The following is a 25757-nucleotide window of genomic DNA, read 5'->3' on the forward strand; positions in this document are numbered from 1 at the left end:
TCCCTTTAAGCTTGGCATTTTAAAATTTGGTTCCACTATCTACATACCTTTTTTTTGTCTTTGTTAATTGGAATTCCTATCAACTTTTTCGACACATTGTTCTTGAGTGATATTCATATGTCACCAAACATATTATTAAGGGGAATTATACTATACTTCAGCTCAAAACGCTGTATTGAGTTATCACTTTTGGTGCACACTTCTTTATTTTTGCGCTTGATTTCAGGCATGTAAATAACATTATCTTTCAATGTTTATCTCCTTTAATAAAATTGTTTACAAAATATTTGAAAATGTATGCAGCTAATTTTTGCTGTACTTCGATATTGTATGTAGGCTGAAAATAAATAAATAAGTTAGCAGTAAAAGGCAAAACACATGAATAATTTGGATTTAAATATTATGTAGCCCTACATTCTATTTAACCCCTTAAGTCATGATTCCCTTTTATTCCAGAAGTTTGGTCCTTAAGGGGTTAATGTATACACTACAAGAGAAGCACGGATGATGGTTTATCGAAGTATTAAATAAACCATCATCTACTTTTAACAATCCTAGGCAGTTTGTCATCAGTACTCTGTTAAAACTTTCAGTAACACAAAATTACTTTTGACATTCCAATAAATTCTTTAGAAATTCTGTAGAATATTTCTTCATATATGGCTTTATACTGAGATCGCTGCACAAACTGGTTTAATGGGTTTTAATAAGTTTACATTTGTCCCATTTGGGGATACAGTTGTGAGTTTCCAGGCATACAGATACTATAAGCAGTACATTATTAGAGTATAAAGTCAGGTAGTGAATAAACAGTACATTATAAATATCTCAATAATAAAATCAGATGTTTTAATACAAGCAGCATCAAAATGCATTCTTTACATGTTATGCTGACATTCCAGTGATGCTTCATCTGTGCAAACTCTAACCCCATAAGAGATTGAAATATGGATTGCCTTCGGTAACCATATTCAATATACACTTAATTTGCATATATGTTAATAAATCCACAAGCAAAGACGCCAAAATAAAAGGTCCAAGAAGTCCTGCAAATTAAGCACTGCCATTGGCTGCTACAGCCAGGCGTGCAATTTCCACATTTAGGTCCTGATTAGTCCAGTCAGCTCTGATGTCATCAAGGTGTGCGTCAAAATCCACCAAATGTCGATATGCCTTAGCTTTGAGTAGCTGCCTTGTGATTCGCTGGGTTTCTTCCCAGTGACCCCACATTACCCTGAAATAAATAAACATAGTTTCTGAAAACTCTATCTATCTATAGGGGGGCACTTGTTTCAATAGACATGGATCAAAACCCCGAACTCTGCAATATAAGTGCACTCTGCCAAATAGAACCATTTTTTTCTAGAAATATGGTTATGCTGCACTGAATACTTTATATAGATCACCGTATGTATGTATGTATGTATGTATGTATGTATGTATGTATATATATATATATATCAAGGTTAAATAGGGCCCTGGAATGAGGGCCCTATTTAACCTTGTACTGCAGAGAGCCCCAGATGTAATTTTTCCCCCCCAAGTAACTCTGTTAATCACAGAATAGCAGACCTTCTGTGTTAGAGTAGGACCAGCCAAAGATGAGGTACATTGACATTGTGGCGACTTATGCAATGTATGATCATATAGTGTAGGGATCGACCGATCATCGGTCTGCCCGATAGCTGTCGATATCTTGTAATTTCAGCAATATCGGTATCGGCCAATAAAGATATCGATATTGCAGACCAGGGTCCTGGAGGGCCCAGCACACTCTTACTAACCTTCCCAGCAGCTCCCTTCAGCTGCTCTGTTTAACTCTCGCGAGTCCCACGGCCTTCAGAGCGTTGCCATGGGTTACCATGGCAACGCTCCGCGCGGCACGCAGGCCGCGAGAGTTAGACAGGGGAGCTGCTGGAAAAGCAAGTAAGTGTTGCTGCCCCCCCCTGTGGGATTGGTCTGTGGGATTTTATATTTAAGTGATAACTCAGCATATTGACTGCGCTCATATATGGCTCATTCTTGCACAATTAAAGCGCGATTTACATGAAAGGGTTTTTAACACAGGTTAAACAGAACAGAAATATAATAGTTTTGAGAAAAATCATAACTGAGAGACCGAAACCAATTGTCGAATGTGCTATGTCTGTGCTGTGGGTTCTAATCTATTTGGTGTATGCTCATTCCTAGCCTATGTAACCCCTAGGCATGGGGGGGGGGGGGGTGCAGAAGCAGTAAGCGTACTACTAGCTTGTTGGTAATGAGCTAAATGGTCTGAAGGACTGGGAGGGAGGCATCTAATGCTGTGGTACGGTGGGGGGTTAACCTTCTGGGTTGAAAATTACCTGAGTTGGGCTAGATACTAGAGTCCAGAGAGCGACCAAGTGATGGTGTAGCCGCTATGCACCTCCAATATATTGGTGATCCAGGCAGGGGATCTAAGTTGGTCCAGGTATCGGGGGGTGGGGGGAGAAGTGAGGGTCAGGCTCTGCAGAGTTTAGGGACCTAGAAGATTGCCTGAGGAGTCTGTATATTCCCCTAGGTTGGTGCCCATTTTGGCTCCATGTGCACTTTGCGCTTGGCAGAACAGATCACCAATATTTACTCCTGGATTTGGTTTGTCCACCTTCTGCTTCCTAGTTTTCCTTCCCATGGCCCTTGTGGGACGGTTAGGGAAGATCACAACCTTTTTATTCGTCGTGAACTGTTAGTTTTAGCAGTTTGGATGCAGAGCCCATCGATTGAGCGTCCGTCTCGCTACACACACACACACACACACATATATATTCTTGAAAACATAAAAAATTCTGACTGGCATGTATATTTTGTGCATTTACCTTAATAAAAAACAAACAAACAAAAAATGCAAAATAAATAAATAAACATGTTCAGTTAACAGTAGATTTGTGTAGAAAGATTTTATTTTTTAAAAATGGTAAATGTACAGAATATCAGTAAGCTATCAGCCTGAAAGTTCACCGATTATCGGTATCGGCTTTAAAAAAAAATCAATATCAGTCGATCTCTAATATACTGTTAGTAAACACCTAATCTAGGCAAAAATAATGGGGGTTTAATTACAGTATATGATCATACACTCATAAGCCTGCCACAACAGCAATGCACCCCATCTTTGGCAGGTCCTACCCTAATGTCTGCTCTTCTGAGATTAACCCACTTGCTTGGGAAAAAAATAAATCTGGGGCTTTCTGCAGTACGAGGTTAAATAAGGCCCTCATTCCAGGGCCCTATCTAATCTTGTTATCTATATCTATCTATATACATAGATATATAGATAGGTAGAGAGAGAGAGAATTCATGTAACATTTTTAATACTGAATATTTTTTTGGTTATGCTTTGTCCTGATGAAAGCTCCATGTGGGAGCTGAAACGTTGACTTTTTACATGGATTAAATAAAACCTACATTTTATTAGAAAATTTCTACAAAGACCTTGGAGTGCGGTCATTTCTACTACATCTACATGATCTTGCCAGACCAGCATCGGGCACCACAGAATTACACCAGGAGTGCAAGCCCTTGCTATATATATATACATACATACATACATATATATATATTTATTATTCAGTGTAGCATAACCTACACTCATTTTATTAACATTTTTAATACTGAATTTTTTTTTTTTGTGAATATAATTTTTGTTTTATCAACGGTAATTTTCATATTCTCAAGAAATACAGAAAATACAGTGCGGTGCTCGCAGGTCCCTGATATAACTAAGAGGAGAGAGAGCAATAGTCATAGAAAATCACGGTATTATGTGGGCACACATGCCCCAAGCATCTGAGGACTCGCAGGTCTCTTATTGAATCACATTTCCAGTATAGCAATGGTAGTTTATTACTGGGATTTCGGTACTGAATTTTTTTTATATATATAATTCATTAATTTATTTTAAAATTACTATTTGCAAACTGCCGTATCTATAATAACAGTGTTCAAATCTAGGACCTCTTTTTTCACTTACTAGCCATTTGTGAGTTAAAATTTAGTCCTGGTGAATATGCCATGGGCTATCTACACTAGCAGTGGAGAGTATCTTAAGTTACTTCTAGTAGCACATGACAAATGTAAGCACTGGTTAAAGGAATTTTTTTTTTTTTTGTAAATTCTTTATTATGTCGAACAGGTGAGTACAGAAACAAACAGTCATACACCACAACAGTGTATATACGGCAGGTCAGTTCGAAAATTAACATCAAAAGTAAGCATTTTTATCTTCTGATCATCTGATATGCAACAAGCGTCATATGGTTGTTCATTAGCCAATAAAGCGTAGGCAACACTAGCAAAGTGACAAGCGAACAAATATAGTTAGATGCATCGTTAAAAGCTAATGCCATTCCAGTAACATCAAAAACCTCTCAATGAAAGCTAAATAATGGGATAACTTAGGGCCCCTATTCCGTGGCACCTTCAGGTGGCCCGGTTTTAAGTCTAATAGCCGGGAGAGAAGGTAGTGTTCATATTTGTAGTCATAACGAGTTGCGACATACATGATTGAGGGCCCCTGCGTAATCCTGAGTGGGAGCAGTGTCGAGGACATGTGAGTATTTATCGATGAGCTAAGTGCTTTGTGTAGCAATTGAGGGTGTGATTGTCTAGCACATACAGTCCACCACTAGGGGTGTAACCCTCAAGTCCTCGTCCTAGTCTAGGGTCCCCTGGGGGAGAACCTCCAGTGGCTACCCATGTTACAGGAGTGGTTTAGGTGAGTCTGTCCACTTCGTAAGTCCGCCAGTCAGACACCTGATGGGGTGCCTTGGAGTGTCGCAGGGCGTATGTTATGTTCCCTTCCCCTCGTCGGTCTATTGAGTCATACTGTGGAGTCGTTGTTCAGTTCGTTCAGCGTCCTAGTCGTCCCTGTAGTCAGTTTTTTGTTTTTTATTTAATGTTTTTGGGGGGTGATGGCACTGGAGCGCCTCTCTGGTATCTACTACAAAGTTCTCCTATAGCTCACGCATCCTCACAGTCAGGTACCCCCGGTCCGGCCCCCCTGGGGCAGTCCGAGCCGCCACCACTGAGTTCCAGAAATGGGTCGCGTGGGGATGAGTAAGAGACCTCGTATATTGTTGGAAGGAGAAGAAGAGGGTGGGGGGGGGGGGGGGTGAGGGGGGGAGGGGTTGGGTTTAGATATGGCACCAGACATCACTGGTTAAAGGAATTTACCAGTAATATAGCCCAGATAATATTAATGTAGTTAACCAGACAAAATCCCTCTTCTATTTTTTAAATATGTCCTGAGGTATAAAATGTTGTTATAATCATTCACACTAATTACTTTAACAACCGTAAAAGCTTACCCTTGCCAAGAGTTTAACTTGCAACCCAGAATAAATTTAGGCCTTGACTTAATAGCTTTCCAAATGATGCAATACGGTTAGAACATTTTTCCAAATGATTTATCTAGAAAATTTCCATAGATTTTAATGGTGACTTCTGTAGATAAGCCATTTTGAAGATTTCCCAACAGTATTGACTCCTTTGGAAAGCCTATTAAACAGAGACCATTGTTGGAATAATAACCATTGAGCTATTTCGCCAATGTTAGTACCAACCCTATGGCTATCGCAGAAGTGATTTGGTGCTTTACTGAACACAGGTTTAGGGTTTGTTCTGATGGGAATTTAGAAAGAGGTTACTTACAAAGTTTTTTCCTTGGGTACCCACTCCTTACTGCTGTTCTGATGTAAAACTGTGAGCGGAGGAACACCAGCATTGAGAGAGAGATGCTCATTATTCATCTACAACGACAAACAGAAAAGATCCAACACAACAACTAGAAAAAGGGTGCAAATGAACTAAAAAAAAAACAATACTTAGAAAGCAAGAGACAATTGGACTTACCATTAGTAACACAGCATCTTCCTGATACCCGGTCATCAGTGAAGCAGATCGAAGAGCTGTGTAAGTGGGGCTGAGAAAGAAAAAATAAAAACAAAGAAAACTATTTTTTTTTTTCTTAAAACAAATTGAGCATTACATAGTCCATATTCTCTATTTAGATGACAAAGTGAAACAAAGCCAAAATTTGTAATTGGAGAGGATTACAAGTCAATTTTGTATCTCCAATTGATATACTTTACTGTATTAATACTTGTTACAGTTTTAATGATTATTATAGATACAGACTTTTCAATAAAATTATATACAAATAACATAGTGAAAGAACAAGTTCAACCACCCAGCTCTTTATTCCAAAATAAAAATAAAAATTTTCCTTGGATTTAAAATGTGCTATATTAGTTCTTATAGTTATATATCCTGCTTTGCAAAAACAAACACAAGAAAAACAAAGAAAACACAACCAGACTGAGTTCTGAACTTACGCTTCCTTAAAAATACAAACAGTTTCAATCTCCACTTTTCAAATAAAGTATGATAAAAGTGAAGATCTAAATCTCACCCTTTTGGGATTAGATGTTGATGTGTTTTTTTTTTTTAGCTTTTTAAATGGTGCTATGAATACATATGTTCTCTAGGAATAATCACACCTGATTGTGGTAGCTAATTTCATTTTTGGTCATATATACACAATCAAAATGTCTCTACTTCTTCTGCTGCATTAATCTTATTCTACTATCTAAGAAAATACTCTGTAAAGAGTTTTTGGTTTTTATTTGGGCATTTAAAAGACTTAGAATCTCTTGGCTTATTTTCATATGCAAAAAATACAGGGAGGCTTATTGGTCTCCACTTCTCATGTTATCGCCACACATTTACAGTAGTCTGTCCCACAATGGGTAGACAGAAAAGCTGATATAGACTTAAACACTTGCACAACCTTATGCGGCTCCCAGCTATTGCTGCCCAGTAGCTAGTAAAGTATAGGGGAAACCTGGCACAGATGCCCTCCATGCCCATGGTGGGAGCTTCAAATTAAATGATGGCTGGAGAGCCTGACAGTTGCTCCAGTGGGGAAGTTGCCCCCATCCCCGTCTGAGGTATCCCAAGAAATCAGGGAATATCTGTCCCACTGCCTGAGCAGGCTTGCTGCTAACATGGCGGCCGTGTGCCCCAAGGAATTCTCATCTTTTGAGTAGCATGTACTCGATACATTGGATGACTTCTCTCCTTCTGGACAAGGAAGACGCAATCGCCTCCATGAAGGGAGATATTACAGTGAGATGAAACAACTTCTAGCAAGTGACACTGGAACGATGACTGATAAGCTGAACATACTCAGAGGCCACATTACTAGCATGGAAAGGGACTCTGTTTCGCTTCAGCAAACCTGTGACACACTGCAGACTAGAATGATATCATATTCAATCATATTCAAATAATTTTCAAATTAGAGGCATTCGTGACACCATAAGCATGTCAGAGCCTATACCTTATATCAGTCATTTATTCATCACCATGCTGTTGTGCAAATTGACGGCCTTTTCTGAGTTTGAAACTCACCTGGAGTGCAAAGGAAAGGTCCCTATAATGTAATAGTCTAGTTGTGCCATATGAGAGACAAGTCTGCCATCTTGATGATAGCTTGGAGTTCACCCTACTATACTTCCGAGGGCAAAGAACTAACTTTCTATATATCCCAGGCCACCTTACGCTGTAGGAGCTTACTATATCATGTCACTATGCAAATCTGGGACAGATTGGGTGGGTGAATCCTAAATCTTTAATAGCAGAGCAAAATGGTGTCGTGCTGAAGATAGTTTATGCACCGTAAGCACTTGCATTCCTCTAAGAGCTGGAACTATCATTGCCATCTACTGCTACTACTAAAGGCAAATCTGAAGTCGGACGACCTCGGAGGTTGGTGTCGTTGCACCTTTTGCTCCTGCGGGCGCTAAATTTTCACCTAACTGGACAACTACTTGAGGCATCTTTATTGCATTACTCTTATGGGTTTGCATGGGTTTCTCAGATTGTTTTGTTTTAACATTTTCATGTTCTTTTCTTATCCCCACTCTAAACCCAGCACTATTTAATTAGCTATATAGTTGTAGCATTTTTTTTTTTAGATACTTAGTATTTTACTACCTGCATAAGTTAAATTGGTCATAACATATTGCCTTTAACTCTTCATGACACGTACCACGAACATCCACTCCCTCTTCCCATTTTTCTCTCTCTTACTTCCCCCACACCCATTTATTCTATGTATTACACTTCTGCTATATTTATTTATTTTTGTTAGCCTTTGATTAAAATTATGGTCATGACTTTTCTTCGTAGAAGGAGCCATTAACCAGCCCTAATTATTTATTTGCAATCACCAATGAACTGCCTCTTGGGACATAAAGTGTAATTCGACCCAATATAAAGGAGGACACAAAGAGCAATTTATGATAAGAGAGATTTATACCTGATGTCTTTAAGTCCAGAATTTGCTTGGTAGTAACCAGCAATAAACATCCCTTGCAGATTGCTCCATGAATCAATCTGTTAAACAAATGAACACAGTAGTGAAAAAAATAGGTAATGTTGACAGAAAAATTGAGACAGTAAATTAAAGAGTTTGGTAGTGATAGGAATAAAACAGAAAGTAAGTGTAAAAATATAGTTACAGTTGCCATTTCTAAATGATTCCAGGAATCCTAATACAGCCCCTCATGAGTCCCAACAAAGCTCACATGGAAACACTTTTCAATGATTTGCATTTGCTACAAACAACTGCAGCATTTCTACTTAAGGAGACACTTTAAACACCACAATCACTACAGCTAACTGTAGAGCTTATGGTGCACGTGGACGTCTGCATAACGCTGTCCAACTTTCCAACACTCTTGCCATATTATTGCCATCTTACAGTAGCTTCTGCATTACCAATGCAGCTGCTGAAGGGGGTAGGTTTTGGATATTGAAGAGAGGCACAATTTTTTTTCTCAAACCATTCCAAAACTATTTAGCAAAAATAGATGATACAGTCCATAGACTTATACCAACATAACTACTTCAATGAGCTACAGTGGCTATGGTGCTTGGAGTGACCCTAAAATTGTTCACCTCATTATTCTACAAAATGCACTAAGTGTTGGATTTTACATGTAAGTACTTAGAAATCCTCTAAGCGTTACGTTAATACACTTTGAAAAAATCCTTGAGAGTGCTCTTTTCTTTACTTTGTATATTTTTTTTAATTCTTTATTTTTGTTGTGCGAGAGTGAACATAACATTCTGCCTCGTCACAATAACGAGTGCAGGAACATGCAAAATTCACAATGGAACAGATTACATCAGAAATTACATCCTAAGAGTGCTTACTTTGTTTCATTTTGCTGTGTCTGCACAATTTTTTAAAGTTAAAGTACAAAAGGTAACTGCACACATTCGTATAATAGCCAGGGCACAAGTGGTACATGCAGGTGCGATGAGTATAAGTGTATATTTGAGGTGGCATTGGTGAGACACTCTGATGTGTGCGGTTATGGTATAATGAACTTAAACATCTGGCATGGCTATAAAACAACACTCGTTTGATAAATCTAGTTCAATTTCTACTATTGTAGTTGTGGTGTCTTAAAAGCGTTTGCGGAAAACTGTAGGAGATAAACATTTTTAAAAAAGGAAAACATGGAACCAGTAACATTATTAGGGCTGTCCCATACCCTGAGGCGGCGTCGCTACAGAATCCAAAGGTTAATACAAACAATTGTTTGGACAAATCTGCTACGACATTAGTTAATAATCGCTACTCAGACAAGCTTTACCTCGTTAGTGCTGTGAGTAGCCTAGTGCAATTGGACCGTAGGGTAGCAATCAACCTGGGCAAGTCCTTCACTTTAGAAGCTAGTGGCTGGTGAGCGTACATGCGGATTGCCTAAAATCGGGCACTTGCTAGCAAAAATTCTGACACAACGTTTAGGGAAATAATATCGCTGGAGGCTACTTGTTATTAGCCCTGTGTGGCTATGTGTAGCCCTATGATTCGGGAGGCTGGGTTGAAGTCACGGTCCGGTGAGGGTATGAGCCGGCTCAGCCATTATAACAAGGTTGTTAGTGGGTGAGTGTGGGGTCGTGCCAGGCGAGATGCTGTGCGGGGGTGCTCATGTGTGTGCCTGTGTGCTCAGTGATGAGGAGGGGGGGGGGGGGGGGGTGAGACGACAGTTATGTATGCCAGACCTAATTAGATAGGACGTCTGAAGAATGGAAAAGTGGAGTGATGTATCAGCAAATGTAATATAGTCTACACGAACAAGGAGAGAACAGATATTAGTGAGACCATAAGTGCTAACTATGAAATCTTGTAATTGTTAAATAGTCCTGTGGGTCACTTGAGTCTCTGTTCAAGTAGTGACCGCTGCGTAGGATTCAGGTGTTCGTCCCTGTGGGATAAAGGTGGCGGTTCTTGCTGGATCCCAGGTATGGGGCGGAGAGGTTGCAGCGGTGGGCCCTTGGTGCATCAATGAGTCCCTGGACAGGCCCATATCTTGTAATAGAGTTGTCGCGCTCTGAAGGTCCTGGATGAGGTACGTTTCATTGTCTCGTTGGACCTTTAGGATGCGAGATTGGTGCCAGCGGTAGCGGGTTCCATGTTGTTGGAGTAAGGAGGTGAGTGGTCGCAGCGTTCGTCTCCAGGCTAGCGTGCTGCTTGACAAGTCGGCATAGAATGAGATCGCCATGTTTTCAATATTAAGGGGTGATTTGTCTCGTAACGCCGTGAGGACCGTTGCTTTGTCCTTGCCGTTGTGGAAGGTAATGATCAAGTCCCTGGGGGCTGTGGTGGGTGCTTTGTTGGGTTTAGGGATTCGAAAGAATCTTTCCAGTGTGATAGTTTTTCCCTGCCTCTGTGGCAGTATAGCCGCCAGCATGCGTCGCAGGAAATGTGGTAGGTCCGTGTCGGGGATGCTTTCTGAGACCCCTCTAAGTTTAAGATTGTTTCTTCGCCGTGAGTCCTCTAGGGCCGCAAAACGGCGTTCATGTAGCAGATTCTGTTGCTGCAGGGTTTGTACGGCTTGATGAAGCTGGGTGATGTGTTGGGTATTCGTTTGGGATGCTCCCTCTAGGGCTCCAATGCGGCCTGCTGTGATGTCTGCCGAGAGATTTCTTTGCAGGTCTGCCAGCAATTCTTTTAGGACCGATATGGTCACAGGTGAGGTATCCGACCCTGATTTGGTGCATCTCGGCTTTTGTGAGGGAGCCGGTGCTGGGACGAGTGGATAGTCCTCTTCAGCATCGCCGGACAACTCGTCCGAGAAGTCCGAGCAACTGCCGGATAGTGCGGCCATTTTGGGCCCGTTGGCGCCATGCGCCTGTCTCCACATGTCCCCAATGGTAAGTCCCGGTGCGGGTTTGTCCGCTGGAAATCGTTTGGTCTTTCGCCCCATGGTGTTCAGGCTGACCTGGTGGGTATTTGTGGGCGAGTTTCTGTCGGATTTACACCGGGTTTCAGTCGTTTTTACTATTGTGAGCACGGAGCTCCAGGCATGTGCGTCCGTTCGCCTCCGTGGTCAGGCTCCGCCCCCTACTTTGTATATTTTTGCAAGGAGAAGCACCGGTGTATTTGTGGATACATTACATCAACTGTGCCCTTAAGCAGGACAGATAATAATTTAGCAGACCAAACATCTCATAGATCAGAGGACAGATTATTTTGGCTGTTAACACTACACTCTTATGACTTATACATAGATTGGCGCAAAAAAGAGAGGGATGTGAAGAAAAAAAAAGTAAAGGAGTACGTGAAAAAATGTAAATAATAAAAAAGTATTTGTTAGATTGTCTGACTTTTGGTACCTGTGTTAGAGCTACCTCCAAACTCAGTGCCAGTGGAGGGGAGAGATGACAGATGGGCACACAGTCACATAGCATGAGGCAGCCATTTGCTCTGCATCCCACAAGTACCCCACTAACAGTGCAGTGTGGGTACCGTGCAGCATGGAGTCTCATCTTCACGTACACACGTGTGCTCAGCTCAACTTCACTCATTGTTCTAAAATATGAACGAATACAGGTATTTAAAGCAATGTGGAAACATCATGTGGGTAATTTAAACAGTAAATAATTAGAAAATAATTTAAAACACTTTGAGGAGATTGCAAAGAAGAAAAAAAAATACAAAAAAAAAGCAAGTTAGTTTACTATTACTTTTCAAGCTACAAACTACAAGTGTGAAATAGTATTGCTACTGAAGGAGGTTTTACAGGGATATTTCAGCATGAAAGCCACCAACCATGTGAAGTGTATTATAAGCATAATGCATAAACCATGCATTTCTCTTTTTCCGGTTTCTATAGGCTTTTTGAACACTTAAACACAGAACATATCTCAGAAATTCTTGATTACCACTGAAACCAAAATTCTCTGCACTTTTGAAAATTGCCATTCATATGTAAGCCTGGTGTTCATATTATCCCTGTAAAATACTGTATCTTCACGTCACAGGGCTAATGCAGAGAATTTGGGAACATTGTGATACAAACATAAAAACAACAAAATAAACCAATAAATATATACAACTGTTAGTTCTAAAAATATTGACAATGCAGTTTAAAATATTAGTGGGAATGCAGCTTACTGACCTAAATTTCAGATTTAGTTAACTAACACCCCCTTTATAACTCTTTTACTATCACTGTGGCTATAATACAAATCACAGTGCAAACATGTCCTCACAAATATTGCTGCTAATGCTTGTGGCATTCAGGTGTAAAAAAAGAGACAGCGCTCTAACAGTAGTGCTATAGTGCCTGCTTATTCCGCAGCTTTTATAAAGGGGGGACATTTTACAATAAATGAGACAATTACAAAATGTTAAGGGAACAATAGCATGATGTGGACCCTGCTCAAATAAGCTTACAATCTAGAGGATTTTATGCAGTTTCAAATGTCAGTTCAATATATTTTCTATGACACTTTACAAATAAATTGCTAAAACATAAGACTACTTACCTACACCTAAATATGCAAAATAACAAATAGTGTAGTCTAACCCTAATTTTAAAAAAAAATCTAAAACAAAACAGTAACCCCCAAAACCAAAATAAAGGATGCATACCTGTAGTAATTAATTTATTATACTATATATAAATATCAGCTGTCCTTTGCCCAGGTCATTTACACTGAGGGATGGTTAGGACAATCTCTGGTACTCTGACTATTGCAGAGTGCATGATGCTCAGCCCCTTCCTGCAGGTTCTCTGAGCATCCTAGGAGTGGGGATCCCCAGCAGCTGGAGTGGCTGCTGACCCTGAATTAATCATCCTCCCAGTACTGCTACCAGATGCTCTTACTGTTAATACTCAGGTAAGTGGCTTTGAAAGCCCTTCACTAGTCCTTACTGTACCTGCTAGCCCCGCCCACAGACTGGCGGAAGGTCCTGTAATCACCAAACGCCGTGGAGCCACCAGCCAATCGCTGTCTACTTCCGGGTTAAGATTTCAAGCGCATGCGCAACGCTGTAGGTGTGAGTTCTCTTTGAGTCCCCTGCTGGCAGCACAGTGATGGCGATCTGCTGCCATTGATGTTAGGACGTTTCTTTGACAGGGGGTTTTCACGGGAAGAGACACTGGGGCTTGGTTAACATAATGCATGTGTTTGCAATTTCTAAAAGGTTTTACAAAAATAAAATGCTTTGCATTCTCCTTAGCCAAGTTCCCCTTTTGTAAAGTGCCCCCAATATCAAATATCAGGTCACTACCCAGTGTACACATAGACCATGGCAGTGCTGGTCAGTGAACTGAGCTGGGGAACATAATAAAACATTGAATTATTTTCAATTATAAGGCAAACTTAGCCAAACTGGAAGCATAACTGTCTTAATATTCACAGTTAGGCAGTTTGGGCCTTAAATTTGAAATTAAGTTAGAATGTATAAATTCCTGTCAATTCTTTAGTGAATAATCCTAATTGTAAGTGGTGTCTATCACTCCATCCAAGGAGCACCCTAAATACTACAACCACTACAGCCTGGCCTCCCCAGGTGCAGGTCACCTCTTCTACAAGATTTAAGTTTTCTGATGGTGCGGGAGATGACAGTTCTCCCTAGACGATGTAACTATTATGTGGAGGACCCCAGGTAAAAAGTCAAACTATTTGCAAACAGTTTTGATACCGGAGAAACTGACGGAAGCCAAGCACAGAGAGATGGACACAGGTTTCTTCAGGAAGGAAGAGATTCTTTATTGGATCACCGATCGGGACTCAGAGGGACTAATGTCACCAAAATACAGCAAGTTCTGAGCCCCGGACAATAGTGCAGGCTCCTTATATAGGCATATAACTCCTCCCATATTAAGCTCCACCCGCACATTCTCTTAACCAATCAACACAAATAAGAATTAACTTCCTGTTTGACCGCATGGCTTGTCCAGCACAATGGAGGAGGGGGAATACTATATCCTGTATTCTTGCACATGCTCCGTACACTACTGATCGTATCTTGCCTCGTGCAACCAACTGATCGATACGTCAGCATATGCACGTACACATGCCACGTGGTAATCTCGGCCTACTAAATTTATTTTTACCGAGATTCCACCACATTCCCCCCTTTGATGCCTCTTGATATTTTACAATTACTTGAGGCATCACATAACCTTAGTTTGCTTACACCGCAAGTTACCTTGAACCAGACCAGACTTATCTTATGATGTGAATCTTCAACATTCATCTTCTTGCATTGGTTCTCCCTGATCTAGAGCCTTATATTTATATATCGCCATTATCTGTGCAGCAGCCTTCCTCTCTGCTATACTTCCTATCAGGCTTTGCACAGACCTGACTACTAAGGGTATAAGACACGGTAGGAGTAGACACAACAGTAAAATCAGTAGGACTCCACCTACCACTGCCTTAAGCCCTCCAAACCACTCATACCAGCTACCAAACCAACTACTTGGATTGTACCCTTTCCATACCTGAGTAGGCACATGCGCTAGTTTAACCATATGGCTAGTAAGCTCAGCTATTGCTTGCCCTTCGTCGTCTATTTGAAGACAGCAATTGCTTAGGTTAAACTTCCCACATACACCTCCCTCTACTGCCAAAAGGTAATCCAAGGCTAACCTATTTTGGTAGACTGCTGTCCTCATCCTGGTGTTATGCTTCGCTAGAAGATTGAGCGCTTGTGATGTTTCGTTAGTGATAATCTCAACCACCGCCTGTAATCTTATAATGCGGTTGAGCATATAAATAGGGGTTCTGTAACCAAAGGTACCATCCTCAGCCCACGTGGCTGGCCCATAATAATCTATGATACGCTGGGGAGGCCATTCATTATCTTCCCAGGTGCCTATCTCTATGGGTCCCCTTTTCTTCCTATGATTCACATCATACACTTTAACACCTAAAGTCTCACCTGTTTCAATTGGTAACAAGAAGAAGGATGGTTTGAGCATACCCAACACACATGCCCCTTCCCAGTCCTGTGGCAACTCCGAATAGGCTTTCTTACCACAGATCCAGTACAAATTTGCTGGGGCTCTCCAGGTAGATGTGATGGATAGATCAAACCACACGTCCTTTAAATTGGCGTATCTAGCAAACGGGTTTGATGGTTCTGAGACATTTGAAGCCGACCACCAAGTTGTATTCTTTGTATCATCATCATAAGCTTTTTGCCCTAGACAAGTTAATTCTCCTACAGAAGTATTATACATTATTCCTTTCCTTGCTATGCAAACATAACCTATGATGGAGGTCTTTAATCTCCACTCAGATTTACCTCTAACACTCATATGATAATCGGCTTGTGTAGATATTAGTTGGTCAACTGCCTCAGAACCGGACATTACCTCCTTTGCTTCCCAAGGCCATTGGTCTCCCATGTTAGTACCTCCACACACATAGCAGTTGGTAACATTAAGACTACCGGCAATACTTTCAGCTAAGTCAATGAACAGGTTTTTAGCGTTATGGGGGATCTTATTATCTATACTCATCTCTTCATAAAAGGAATGGTATACTTGATGAGTCTGGGAGGATACCGTATCAGTCTCTATTCCTATAAACAATAATGTCCCAGGATCTAAACCCGTCCCGTATATCTGAAACCCAAATAAATTTCCATACTTATCTAGGAACTTGTCGGGGTTATTAATAAGTATATGGACTGGGTTGCATTCCATAGACTTACAATAAGGGCTAGTCGGCAACTTAGTCACTATCATGTCTTTATCTACTGTCTGTCCCCAAGTCGCCCACCCCACACAAGACCAATATGGGCAAAAGTTATAGTCTTTATTTGGGCATCTAGGACTCACATATTTATTTTTACTACTGGGACAAATATATTTATCATTAGACCCATACGTCCTCTCCCATCTAAGATCCCCACATACATTCCACGGTTTTCTACCACTCGATATTGCTTTACACGCATCAAATAGCAGAACACCCGAAGAATGTACGGATTCTAACACCGTCTTATTAATTAGGGTCCCCTGAGGATCTCCATTCCTGAGAGTCAACCAAATTGTACGAGGTTGATACTCCGGACTGAAGCACTTAGGTTCTCCTACTCCTAAATGGCACACACTATAGTCTATATTTAAGTATCTACATCTCGATACATCTCCTTTACACTCGTATTGTGAATGCCAAATTAGGGTTTGGGAAATATGGTTACCTGTTCTCGTAGTCTTAATGCATACCTCACAGCTAGGAGTGTCGGTACCTCTACCTTCCTGAATATAAAAACACATGTAAATAAACACAATCAAAAGCACATCTTTCGCCGTCATCCTCAGTCTTCGTCCGTGCGATGGAACCTCAGCTTCCAGGATGTGAGGGCTGCAGGGAATGGAGTTCTGCTCGTCTTCACAGGTGTCCCTTCGAGACTTTCCTGGCTTATACACTATGTGTTGGTAAGAGGACAGGCTTTATTATGGCCTTCTCACTCACACCTGTAACAATAAAATTTGTAATCCACAATAATTCCTCGTTACTCCGACTGAGTAGTGCGTTTCAACCGGATCTTGCAGGGATTCTCTGGATCTGCTGTAACTTGCCAAGAATCGACTGCTGCTGGTTTAACCCTGGAGTGATGTATCCACGGAGTCACTTCTGCTACTTTTATCGCTGTAGGGGTAGACAAAAGAACAACATAAGGACCTCTCCACTTGGGCCCTAACGGTACATTATTCCACTCTTTAATCCACACTTGGTCTCCTGGATGATAACTATGAACAGGGGGATAAATATTCACAGGTAATCTATCTTGTACCCATTTCTGTACCTCCTCCATAGTCTTACCCAACTCTACAACCTGCTGCCGGGTAATTCCTTCTCCCAACTGACTCAAATCCCCCCTTAAGTTACCAAGTACGGGAGGTGGTCGCCCATACATAATTTCAAAAGGAGAGAGGCCCATCCTTCTGGTAGGGGTACTGCGGATTCGCAATAGAGCTATAGGTAAGAGAACGTTCCACTTAAGTTGGGTTTCCTGACACATTTTAGCCAACTGGTTCTTAATAGTTCTATTCATTCTCTCTACCTTACCAGAACTCTGGGGTCTATATGCAGTATGAAGCCTCCACTTTATACCAAGCATATGAGTCAGTTGTTGTAGGCACTGGTGAACAAAAGCTGGACCATTGTCCGATCCTATAGAACAGGGTAGTCCATATCGGGGTATTATTTCTCGTAGCAGGAATCTCACAACTTCTCCTGCTTTCTCTGTACGAGTAGGACATGCTTCTACCCAGCCTGAATAGGTGCACACAATTACCAGCAGGTAACGATGTCCACCCGATTTAGGCATCACTGTAAAGTCTATTTGTAGATCGGACATGGGGAGTCCCCCCATAAACTGGACTCCTGGTGGCTTTACTGGTCCTTGTCTTGCATTATTCTTAGCACACGTTACACATCTGCGTACAATGGCCTGAGTCAAGTTGGACAATCTTGGTATGTAGAAATGTTTCCTGAGAGATTCTTCAGTACTGTCTCTCCCAGAATGTGTCCCGTTGTGATAATTTTGGACAATTTCTACCGCTAGTGATGCTGGTATGACTATTCTTCCATCTTCTAGCTGATACCACTTGTTCTCCAAATACTTTCCCGGTTCAGTCTTTAACCACTCCTCTTCTTGAGCTGTATAAACTGGAGTCCATTGGGACAGTGGAGTTGGTATAAGAGCAGCTATATGCCCCACATACTCCTGTCTTCCTGATTCAGCAGCACGCTTAGCTGCACTATCTGCCATCCGATTTCCTTTGGTTACATCACCATCTCCTCTCAGATGCGCTCGACAATGTATGATACCGACTTCTTTCGGCTCCCACACTGCTTCCAATAGTTGTAGGATTTCGGCTGCGTATTTGATTTCTTTGCCTTCTGAATTCAGTAGTCCTCTTTCTTTATACAAAGCTCCGTGGGCATGAATGGTTAAAAACGCATACTTAGAGTCCGTATAGATATTTACTCTTAAACCTTCAGCCAATTGTAACGCTCGTGTTAGTGCTATTAACTCTGCCTTTTGTGCTGATGTTCCTTTCGCCAGTGGCCGAGCTTCTATCACCTTGTCTATTGTTGTTACTGCATATCCTGCATAGCGGATCCCTTCTTTCACATAACTACTGCCGTCGGTGTAATATTGAACATCGGGGTTCTGGATGGGAAAATCACGAAGATCTGGTCTACTTGAGAATACTTCATCCATTACTTCCAAACAATCATGTTGACTTTCAGTAGGTTGTGGCAAAAGGGTAGCTGGATTTAAGGTGTTTACAGTCTCTAAATGCACTCTGGGGTTTTCACACAACATTGCTTGATACTTGGTCATACGGCTGTTACTAAACCAATGATTTCCTTTGTAATCCAACAACGTCTGTACTGCATGTGGGACTCGTACATAAAGTTCTTGACCCAGAGTGAGTTTATCGGCTTCAGCTACTAGCAGGGCGGCTGCAGCTACGGCTCTTAGACAAGGTGGAAGTCCGCTGGCCACTGCATCCAATTGCTTAGACATGTAGGCAACAGGTCTTTGCCATGATCCCAAGTACTGTGTCAATACTCCCACAGCCATTCTTCTTTGCTCGTGTACATATAAGTAGAATGGTCGTGTGTGATCAGGTAGACCTAATGCTGGGGCACTCATCAAAGCCCTCTTCACATCTTCAAATGCCGTTTGCTGTTCTTGGGTCCATAGGAAGGGATCGTGCTCTGTACCTTTGATAGCTGCGTACAGAGGTTTTGCTAGTATCGCATAGCTGGAAATCCATATCCTACAGAAGCCTGCTGCCCCCAAGAATTCTCGCACTTGTCTTCTATTCTTGGGTATTGGTATTTGGCAGACAGCCTCTTTTCTCTCTGGCCCCATAATTCTTTGACCTTCAGAGATATGGAATCCCAGATACTTGACAGTTGGCAAACACAACTGAGCCTTCTTTCTGGACACCTTGTATCCTGCCTTCCAGAGAATGTGCAGTAGATCGTGCGTTGCTTGCTGACAGATTTCTTTTGTAACTGCTGCTATCAACAAGTCATCTACATATTGTAACAAGACACACTCTCCTGGGATGGACTCGAAATCCAGTAGATCTTGACTTAGGGCTGAGCCAAATAGGGTAGGTGAATTTTTAAACCTTTGGGGCAGTCTTGTCCAAGTCATTTGGAGTTTTGAGCCCGTTACAGCGTTCTCCCATTGGAAAGCGAAAATACATTGACTTTCTGCGGCAATTCGGAGGCAAAAGAAGGCATCTTTGAGATCTAAGACTGTGAAGTAAGTAGCCCCGCCCGGAATTAAAGCAAGCAGGTTATATGGATTGGGTACAACTGGATGTATACTAACAACCGCATCATTGACTGCTCTCAAGTCCTGCACAGGTCGATACTCATCTGTACCGGGCTTTTGAACAGGCAGCAATGGGGTGTTCCAGGGGGAAGTACAGAATTTTAGGATACCATAACGTATGAACTTATCCAGATAGGATTGGATGTTCTTCTTAGCCTTCTGTGGGATGTGGTATTGTCTTAGGCTTACTGGATAAACCCCAAGTTTCAGTTCAATTTTTATAGGTGGAATATTGCGGGCCAGTCCTGGTGGGTTGTTCTCTGCCCAAACTCCTGGTATGTTAAATAATGTCTCATCACTCCTAGGGTTTTGGCTAGTCAACACTGTATAAAGTCGCCACTCTTCTTCCTTTGGTACGGATAAAGTCATAATACCTGAAGGTCCATTAAACTTTAAGGATGTTGTTCCATTTGGTAGGAACGTAATCTGCGCTTGTAATTTTGACAGCATATCACGTCCCAGCAATTGGACTGGACATTCAGGCATATAAAGGAATTGGTGTTTTACTACGTGGCCTCCCAATGTACAGAGTCGACTTTTAAGAACCGGTTTTTCAGCACTTCTTCCAGTTGCTCCTATCACAGTAATAGTCCTTCCAGATGGAGGAGCAACTAGATTAGTCACCACTGAATGTTCAGCACCAGTGTCGATCATGAACGCACTCCTTTTTCCCCCTATTGATACATCGACCATAGGCTCCGCTCGACCAAGGGGGATGGAGCCCGGTCGGTATCAATAGTCCTCCATGACCGTGTCAGCCAATCCTACGAAGTCCCTACCTTCTCTATCGCGGGACCTTTGCGCTGCTGGAATATACCTGTCTTCCCTAACACTTCCTCTGTTCCCATTACTCCCTCTATAACCATTACTCCCTCCGGGGCCTCCTCTACCTCTCGCTCTGCCTCTAAAGTTTCCGTAGCCTGCCCTGGGTTGGTCTCTCTCGTACTGCTCTCTTTGCGGACATTCGTTCCTCCAATGCCCTTCTTCCCTGCAATACGCGCACTGATCCCTACTCAAAGGCTCCCTATTCCATCTATTATTGCCTCTGTCTGGGCCCCGTTTATCTACGCCTGCGATCGCTACCGCTAGCATATCAGCCTTTTTACGCATCTTGCGCTCTTCCTCTTTCTTACTTTCTGTATCCCTGTTCATATAGACCTTATTTGCTACCTCCATTAGTTGGGTGATGGACATACCTGCAAACCCTTCTAACTTTTGTAGCTTGCGCTTAATATCTCCGTATGCTTGGCTGACAAAGGCGGAGTTAACCATTCGGGAATTGTCTGCGTCTTCCGGATTAAAGGGGGTATACAAGCGGTATGCCTCCAATAATCGGTCATAAAAGACACTGGGCGCTTCATCGCTTTTCTGGATCACCTCAACTGTCTTCGACATGTTAATGGCTTTCTTTCCTCCTGCTTTCATGCCAGCAATTATAGCGTCTCTATAGGCTCTGAGTTGAACCATATCAGCACCATTTACGTTCCAATCGGGATCGGTGTTGGGATAATGTGTTGCGGCCCATGCTGCTGGATTAGCTTGGTTCAAAGCACGGGCTCTATCTTCTAATGCTTTAATGGCTGCTTGATTTATTCTTGTCCTTTCCTCATTGTTAAATAAAGTCATTAATAACTGCTGGCAATCAGCCCATGTCGGATTATGCGTCTGTACTATTGAGGTGAACAGATCAGTCATGGCTTGTGGTTTCTCAGTATACGAGGAATTATGGGTTTTCCAATTTAAAAGGTCGGTAGTGGTAAATGGGACATATACGAAGACTGGGTCAGCGTGTGCCATTTGACCTGCGGCATCGATATAAGCTGATCCGGGATTTAGGCGAAGAGGCATCTGATAGTGCTTTAATTGTTGGGCACCAGTCAACTGTCGGGTTTGGATGGGGCTACGTAGAGAGGCGTCAGTCATGGGTTCCGGTCGGGGAGAGATAGGGTATGGGGATGTGGGAGGTTGGTTTTGGGAAAAAGTCGTAAATAAAACACTTCGAGCCGAGCTAGATGAAGCTTGACCGGAAGTCTGAAGTGGCGCCAAATCAGGATATTCGTTTTTAATGGGGGTGGGTTCTGGTTCCGGAAGGGGAGATTTAGTACGAGGGGGGTGGATCCTGTACTGGAGGAGGAAGCGGAAGTGGATGAGGGTAATGAGGGGAGGGGTGCAGGGCTTCCTGCGTTTGCGTCACTTCTTCTTAACGGAAAGTAAGGGGGCGGCAAAGGAATCTCGGACTCAGGGGGCGTGTCCAAAATGGGCCTAACACCAGTCCTAGTGGACGAACAAGTCCTAGCTACCATGAGGCGACACTGCTCCTCGTGGCATGTCTGGAGCCATTTTGGCGAGTCATTTACGGCCTGTCTCCAACAGTCAATATAAGGAAACTGGCCGTAAAGTTCAGGCCTACCTGATACAGCCACGTGTAAGCGCTGTACCAGAGTTAGATCCAAACTGCCACGTGGCGGCCATGCCGCAACCAAAGTAGGCCACTCCCTAGTACACAAAGTAACTAAACGCACAGGAGACATCTTAACCCCAAAATCACAAGTTTTGAATCCCTTTTTAAAATTCTTCACCATACAACCTAAGGGATCCGGAATCGTTGACTGCGACGCACCCATACTTAACAATGGAACGTCGTCGACAATGAATACTATACACGCGTACTATTCAACAGTCACACCCGTTTCCTCTGGCAACAGCACCACGTGGTACGGTTACCAAGTGAAACGTACACAATAACAATAAACACTCAGGGAATTCCCGTACACACACAGCTGTTACACCAGTCACTATATAATCAATATTATGCCCTTTGGCGTAACTATACAGTCACCCACGCTATAATTCTCTATATACGAATTACCCGTCTATAACACACCCCAGTAACATCGTCTTTTACAAATAGCGGTTACAGTACGGTTAGCATAGGTCAAAGCACAAGTTAAGGTCACAATACAATTATTAGTGGTTATGGTGTTAAACATGCATTAGACGACAATGATTAGTACTTATATACAATGTCAGTAAATATACAGGGTTATGGTACCGTGCACTATAATACAGCAACACACTATTAACACTCTCGCTAGACGGCTGAGCTCGCGCTATCTAACAAGATATACACTTTACTAAAACAATCGTTAACACATTTACAATTCCCAACTAAACTATTGGCCAGTACCTTGATGGACTACCTAAAACTATATACACCCGTTTTGGTTAGCCACACTGCCCAATCACCACATATATAGCGAGCTAGAGAACCGAATTTACACAGGCGCCTCTTAGTCGCACTATCAAAAGTCTAGTGGGTTCCAAATTTACACGCCTTCCCACTTAGCCCAGATAGGATGAGAACTAGCGAACCGAATTTACACAGGCGCCGCTTAGTCTCCCGGTCCCTCCGACCTAGCGAACGTAATATACACCCTAGAACGCTAGTCTAGACAAGACACCGGTGTCCGGCTAGGGCTATTTACACCAGAACCCCGCCTGACTAACCAAATCAAACGGTCTGACTAAAGAGCGTTCGATCGAGCGGTGCGCCTTCGCTCCTTCCCTCCGACAGAGGGGGCAGATACACAGATTCAAAACCCCTTTGGGCCTACCGCACAATCGGTATACCCCTAGTGGGTCCTGCCGTCTAAAACAGCAGTTGTCTTACCTCCTCGTTCCTGAACCTGAGTTCACACTCATCGACGGGGACACCCCAGCACTTCTCACGTAGAGGCCGATGATCTCCTGGACAACGGCCCAGTGGCGCCGAGACGAAGGGAGGTCCACGCAGAAGTTCAGGGGTGCAGCCGTAGAGAACGTGGGCAAAGATAGACCGTCTCACGCCTCTGCCTCTCAGCTACCGTTGAACGATGAGCTTCCCGGCCAATGCACCAAATGATACCGGAGAAACTGACGGAAGCCAAGCACAGAGAGATGGACACAGGTTTCTTCAGGAAGGAAGAGATTCTTTATTGGATCACCGATCGGGACTCAGAGGGACTAATGTCACCAAAATACAGCAAGTTCTGAGCCCCGGACAATAGTGCAGGCTCCTTATATAGGCATATAACTCCTCCCATATTAAGCTCCACCCGCACATTCTCTTAACCAATCAACACAAATAAGAATTAACTTCCTGTTTGACCGCATGGCTTGTCCAGCACAATGGAGGAGGGGGAATACTATATCCTGTATTCTTGCACATGCTCCGTACACTACTGATCGTATCTTGCCTCGTGCAACCAACTGATCGATACGTCAGCATATGCACGTACACATGCCACGTGGTAATCTCGGCCTACTAAATTTATTTTTACCGAGATTCCACCACAGTTTAACTACTTACACTGGGGGGTGCAAGGGCACTCCTAGTACCTCTGTTGTGGATGTTTCTGGAAATGTTCCTTTAAATATTTTTAAGCACAGAAGATAGTTCCATAGGACTGGGCAGCAGTCCAAATAACAACAAAGTAGACATTCCCATAATTTACAAAATGCAAAGGTTTTGTCTTTTCTTTTTTCTTATTATTTTATTTCAGTTGCATCTTTTAGTTAACATTAACTTGGCACTGCTTCCTCTGTTCAGTGTTGAACTATTTTTGGGAACACTGAATGAAGGTTCCCTGCAGCCTAGCCCCAATCAGTCACGGTCATCAGTAATTGGCCGTGAGCCCTTTCAGCCTATCACTGCAGCATGTTCCTGGGATTTCTCATTCAGTGACATTGGGAGACACATTGGGACACGGAGATACTAGGGACACTGTGTCTTCATGTGTCCCCATGTCTCCCAGCCAGTGTCCCCATGTCTCCCAGTGATGTGGGATTATTAAAAATCTTTATTGTACTTGTATTGAATTATTGTACTAACTCCATTTTAACTTTATACTGTGACAATCCTCCATTTTGTCCTCCTAACCTGACTTCTTCAGTCCTCCATTTTGTCCTCATGACTTAACTTGTTCATTTTAAAACCACCTTACGTGACTGAATTTCCCAACCCAATTAGTATAATAGACAAAGACTGTATTTCCTGCAAAGACATGATTAACACAGGAGTTGCTGACTACTCCTTAAACTTGTAAGATAGTATAGTTTGAAGGCCATGAGAACACAGTAGTAATGAAATGTTCTATTCATAAGAGACCTTGCACCTGGACATGAGGCCTGATATCACTGACCGTGTAAAATGACGCTCAAGACCCCCTTATCCCCACCCGTGTCCAGAACAATCCCACCTCTGGTGGGTGGGCACGGGACTAACCTCTTAATTTTTGAACCAATAAGTAAGACACTAACCCCGACACTTAACAATTAATCCAATTGATGATGTTTATTTGCTGATATTCTAATAATCAATGATGACGCAAAATGCCTCTTAAAAGGGCCTGCGCGCCCGCTTTTTACTCACTTGCCAATAAACTTTCTCGAAGTTATTTTAACCTGAACCTTGTGTGTCAGACTTAATTACTTCAGCGTATATACGCAATTCAATTTTATTAATTTGGACAGGAACAGATAGACATTTAAACATTTTGGTTTACTTTTAAAAAGTACCATAACAACTTGGCGCCCAACGTGGGGCATCGGGCTATGTCCGGCCGGTGAGCCGTCCTAAGGAAGACAAGGGTGGACGGAGGAATCCAGGGGGAAGGAAAGGAGATTGATCACCTCCAGGTACACGGTAGAGACTTCTGCAGAGCCACCGGTATGTTCCGGCCCCTTTGATTGACCCGTCCACGTGTCTGTGACTGCTTCCCGGGAGGACATCAAAGACAGGTAATATCTTGCCCGGTGTCTCGTTACTCACTTGTTTACCTGCATTTTAGTCTATCTGTTGCCTGGGTGTGTTTGAATTGTTTGCCTGTTTCCCCATTTTGAGATAAAGGGGGGTGGACCTGCAGGGGATTTGCCTGGGGTTCTCTGTTTTGCTTGTTTTCCCCTTTTTGGGATAAAGGGGGGTGGACCTGAGGGGATTTGCCTGGGTCTTCAGTTTGTCTGTCTATCTGTTTGTATTTTACCCCTTTTGGGATAAAGGGGGGTGGAC

General features: G+C 42.5%; 1 protein-coding gene across 3 annotated transcripts; it reads right to left on the reverse strand.

Annotated features, from left to right (window-relative positions):
- Positions 1 to 499: 499 nt before the first annotated feature.
- EMC9 (ER membrane protein complex subunit 9) lies at positions 500 to 13328 on the reverse strand. Of its 3 annotated transcripts, none has more exons than XM_063454912.1 (6): positions 13262 to 13328; positions 11713 to 11908; positions 8342 to 8418; positions 5872 to 5941; positions 5671 to 5768; positions 500 to 1234 (listed from the first exon to the last, which is right to left on the reverse strand). In XM_063454912.1, the coding sequence occupies exons 2-6, from the start codon at positions 11902 to 11904 to the stop codon at positions 1054 to 1056; spliced, it is 618 nt and encodes a 205-aa protein (XP_063310982.1). In that variant the 5' UTR covers positions 11905 to 11908; positions 13262 to 13328; the 3' UTR covers positions 500 to 1053. The 3 variants fall into 3 exon arrangements, with proteins under 3 accessions (XP_063310982.1, XP_063310980.1, XP_063310981.1); XM_063454910.1 differs by lacking the exon at positions 13262 to 13328 and adding an exon at positions 13165 to 13239; XM_063454911.1 differs by lacking the exon at positions 13262 to 13328 and adding an exon at positions 12974 to 13155.
- Between the last annotated feature and the right edge of the window lie 12429 nt (positions 13329 to 25757).

This window comes from Pelobates fuscus, chromosome 5, assembly GCF_036172605.1.
Source record: "Pelobates fuscus isolate aPelFus1 chromosome 5, aPelFus1.pri, whole genome shotgun sequence".
NCBI classification, from domain to species: Eukaryota; Metazoa; Chordata; class Amphibia; order Anura; family Pelobatidae; genus Pelobates; species Pelobates fuscus.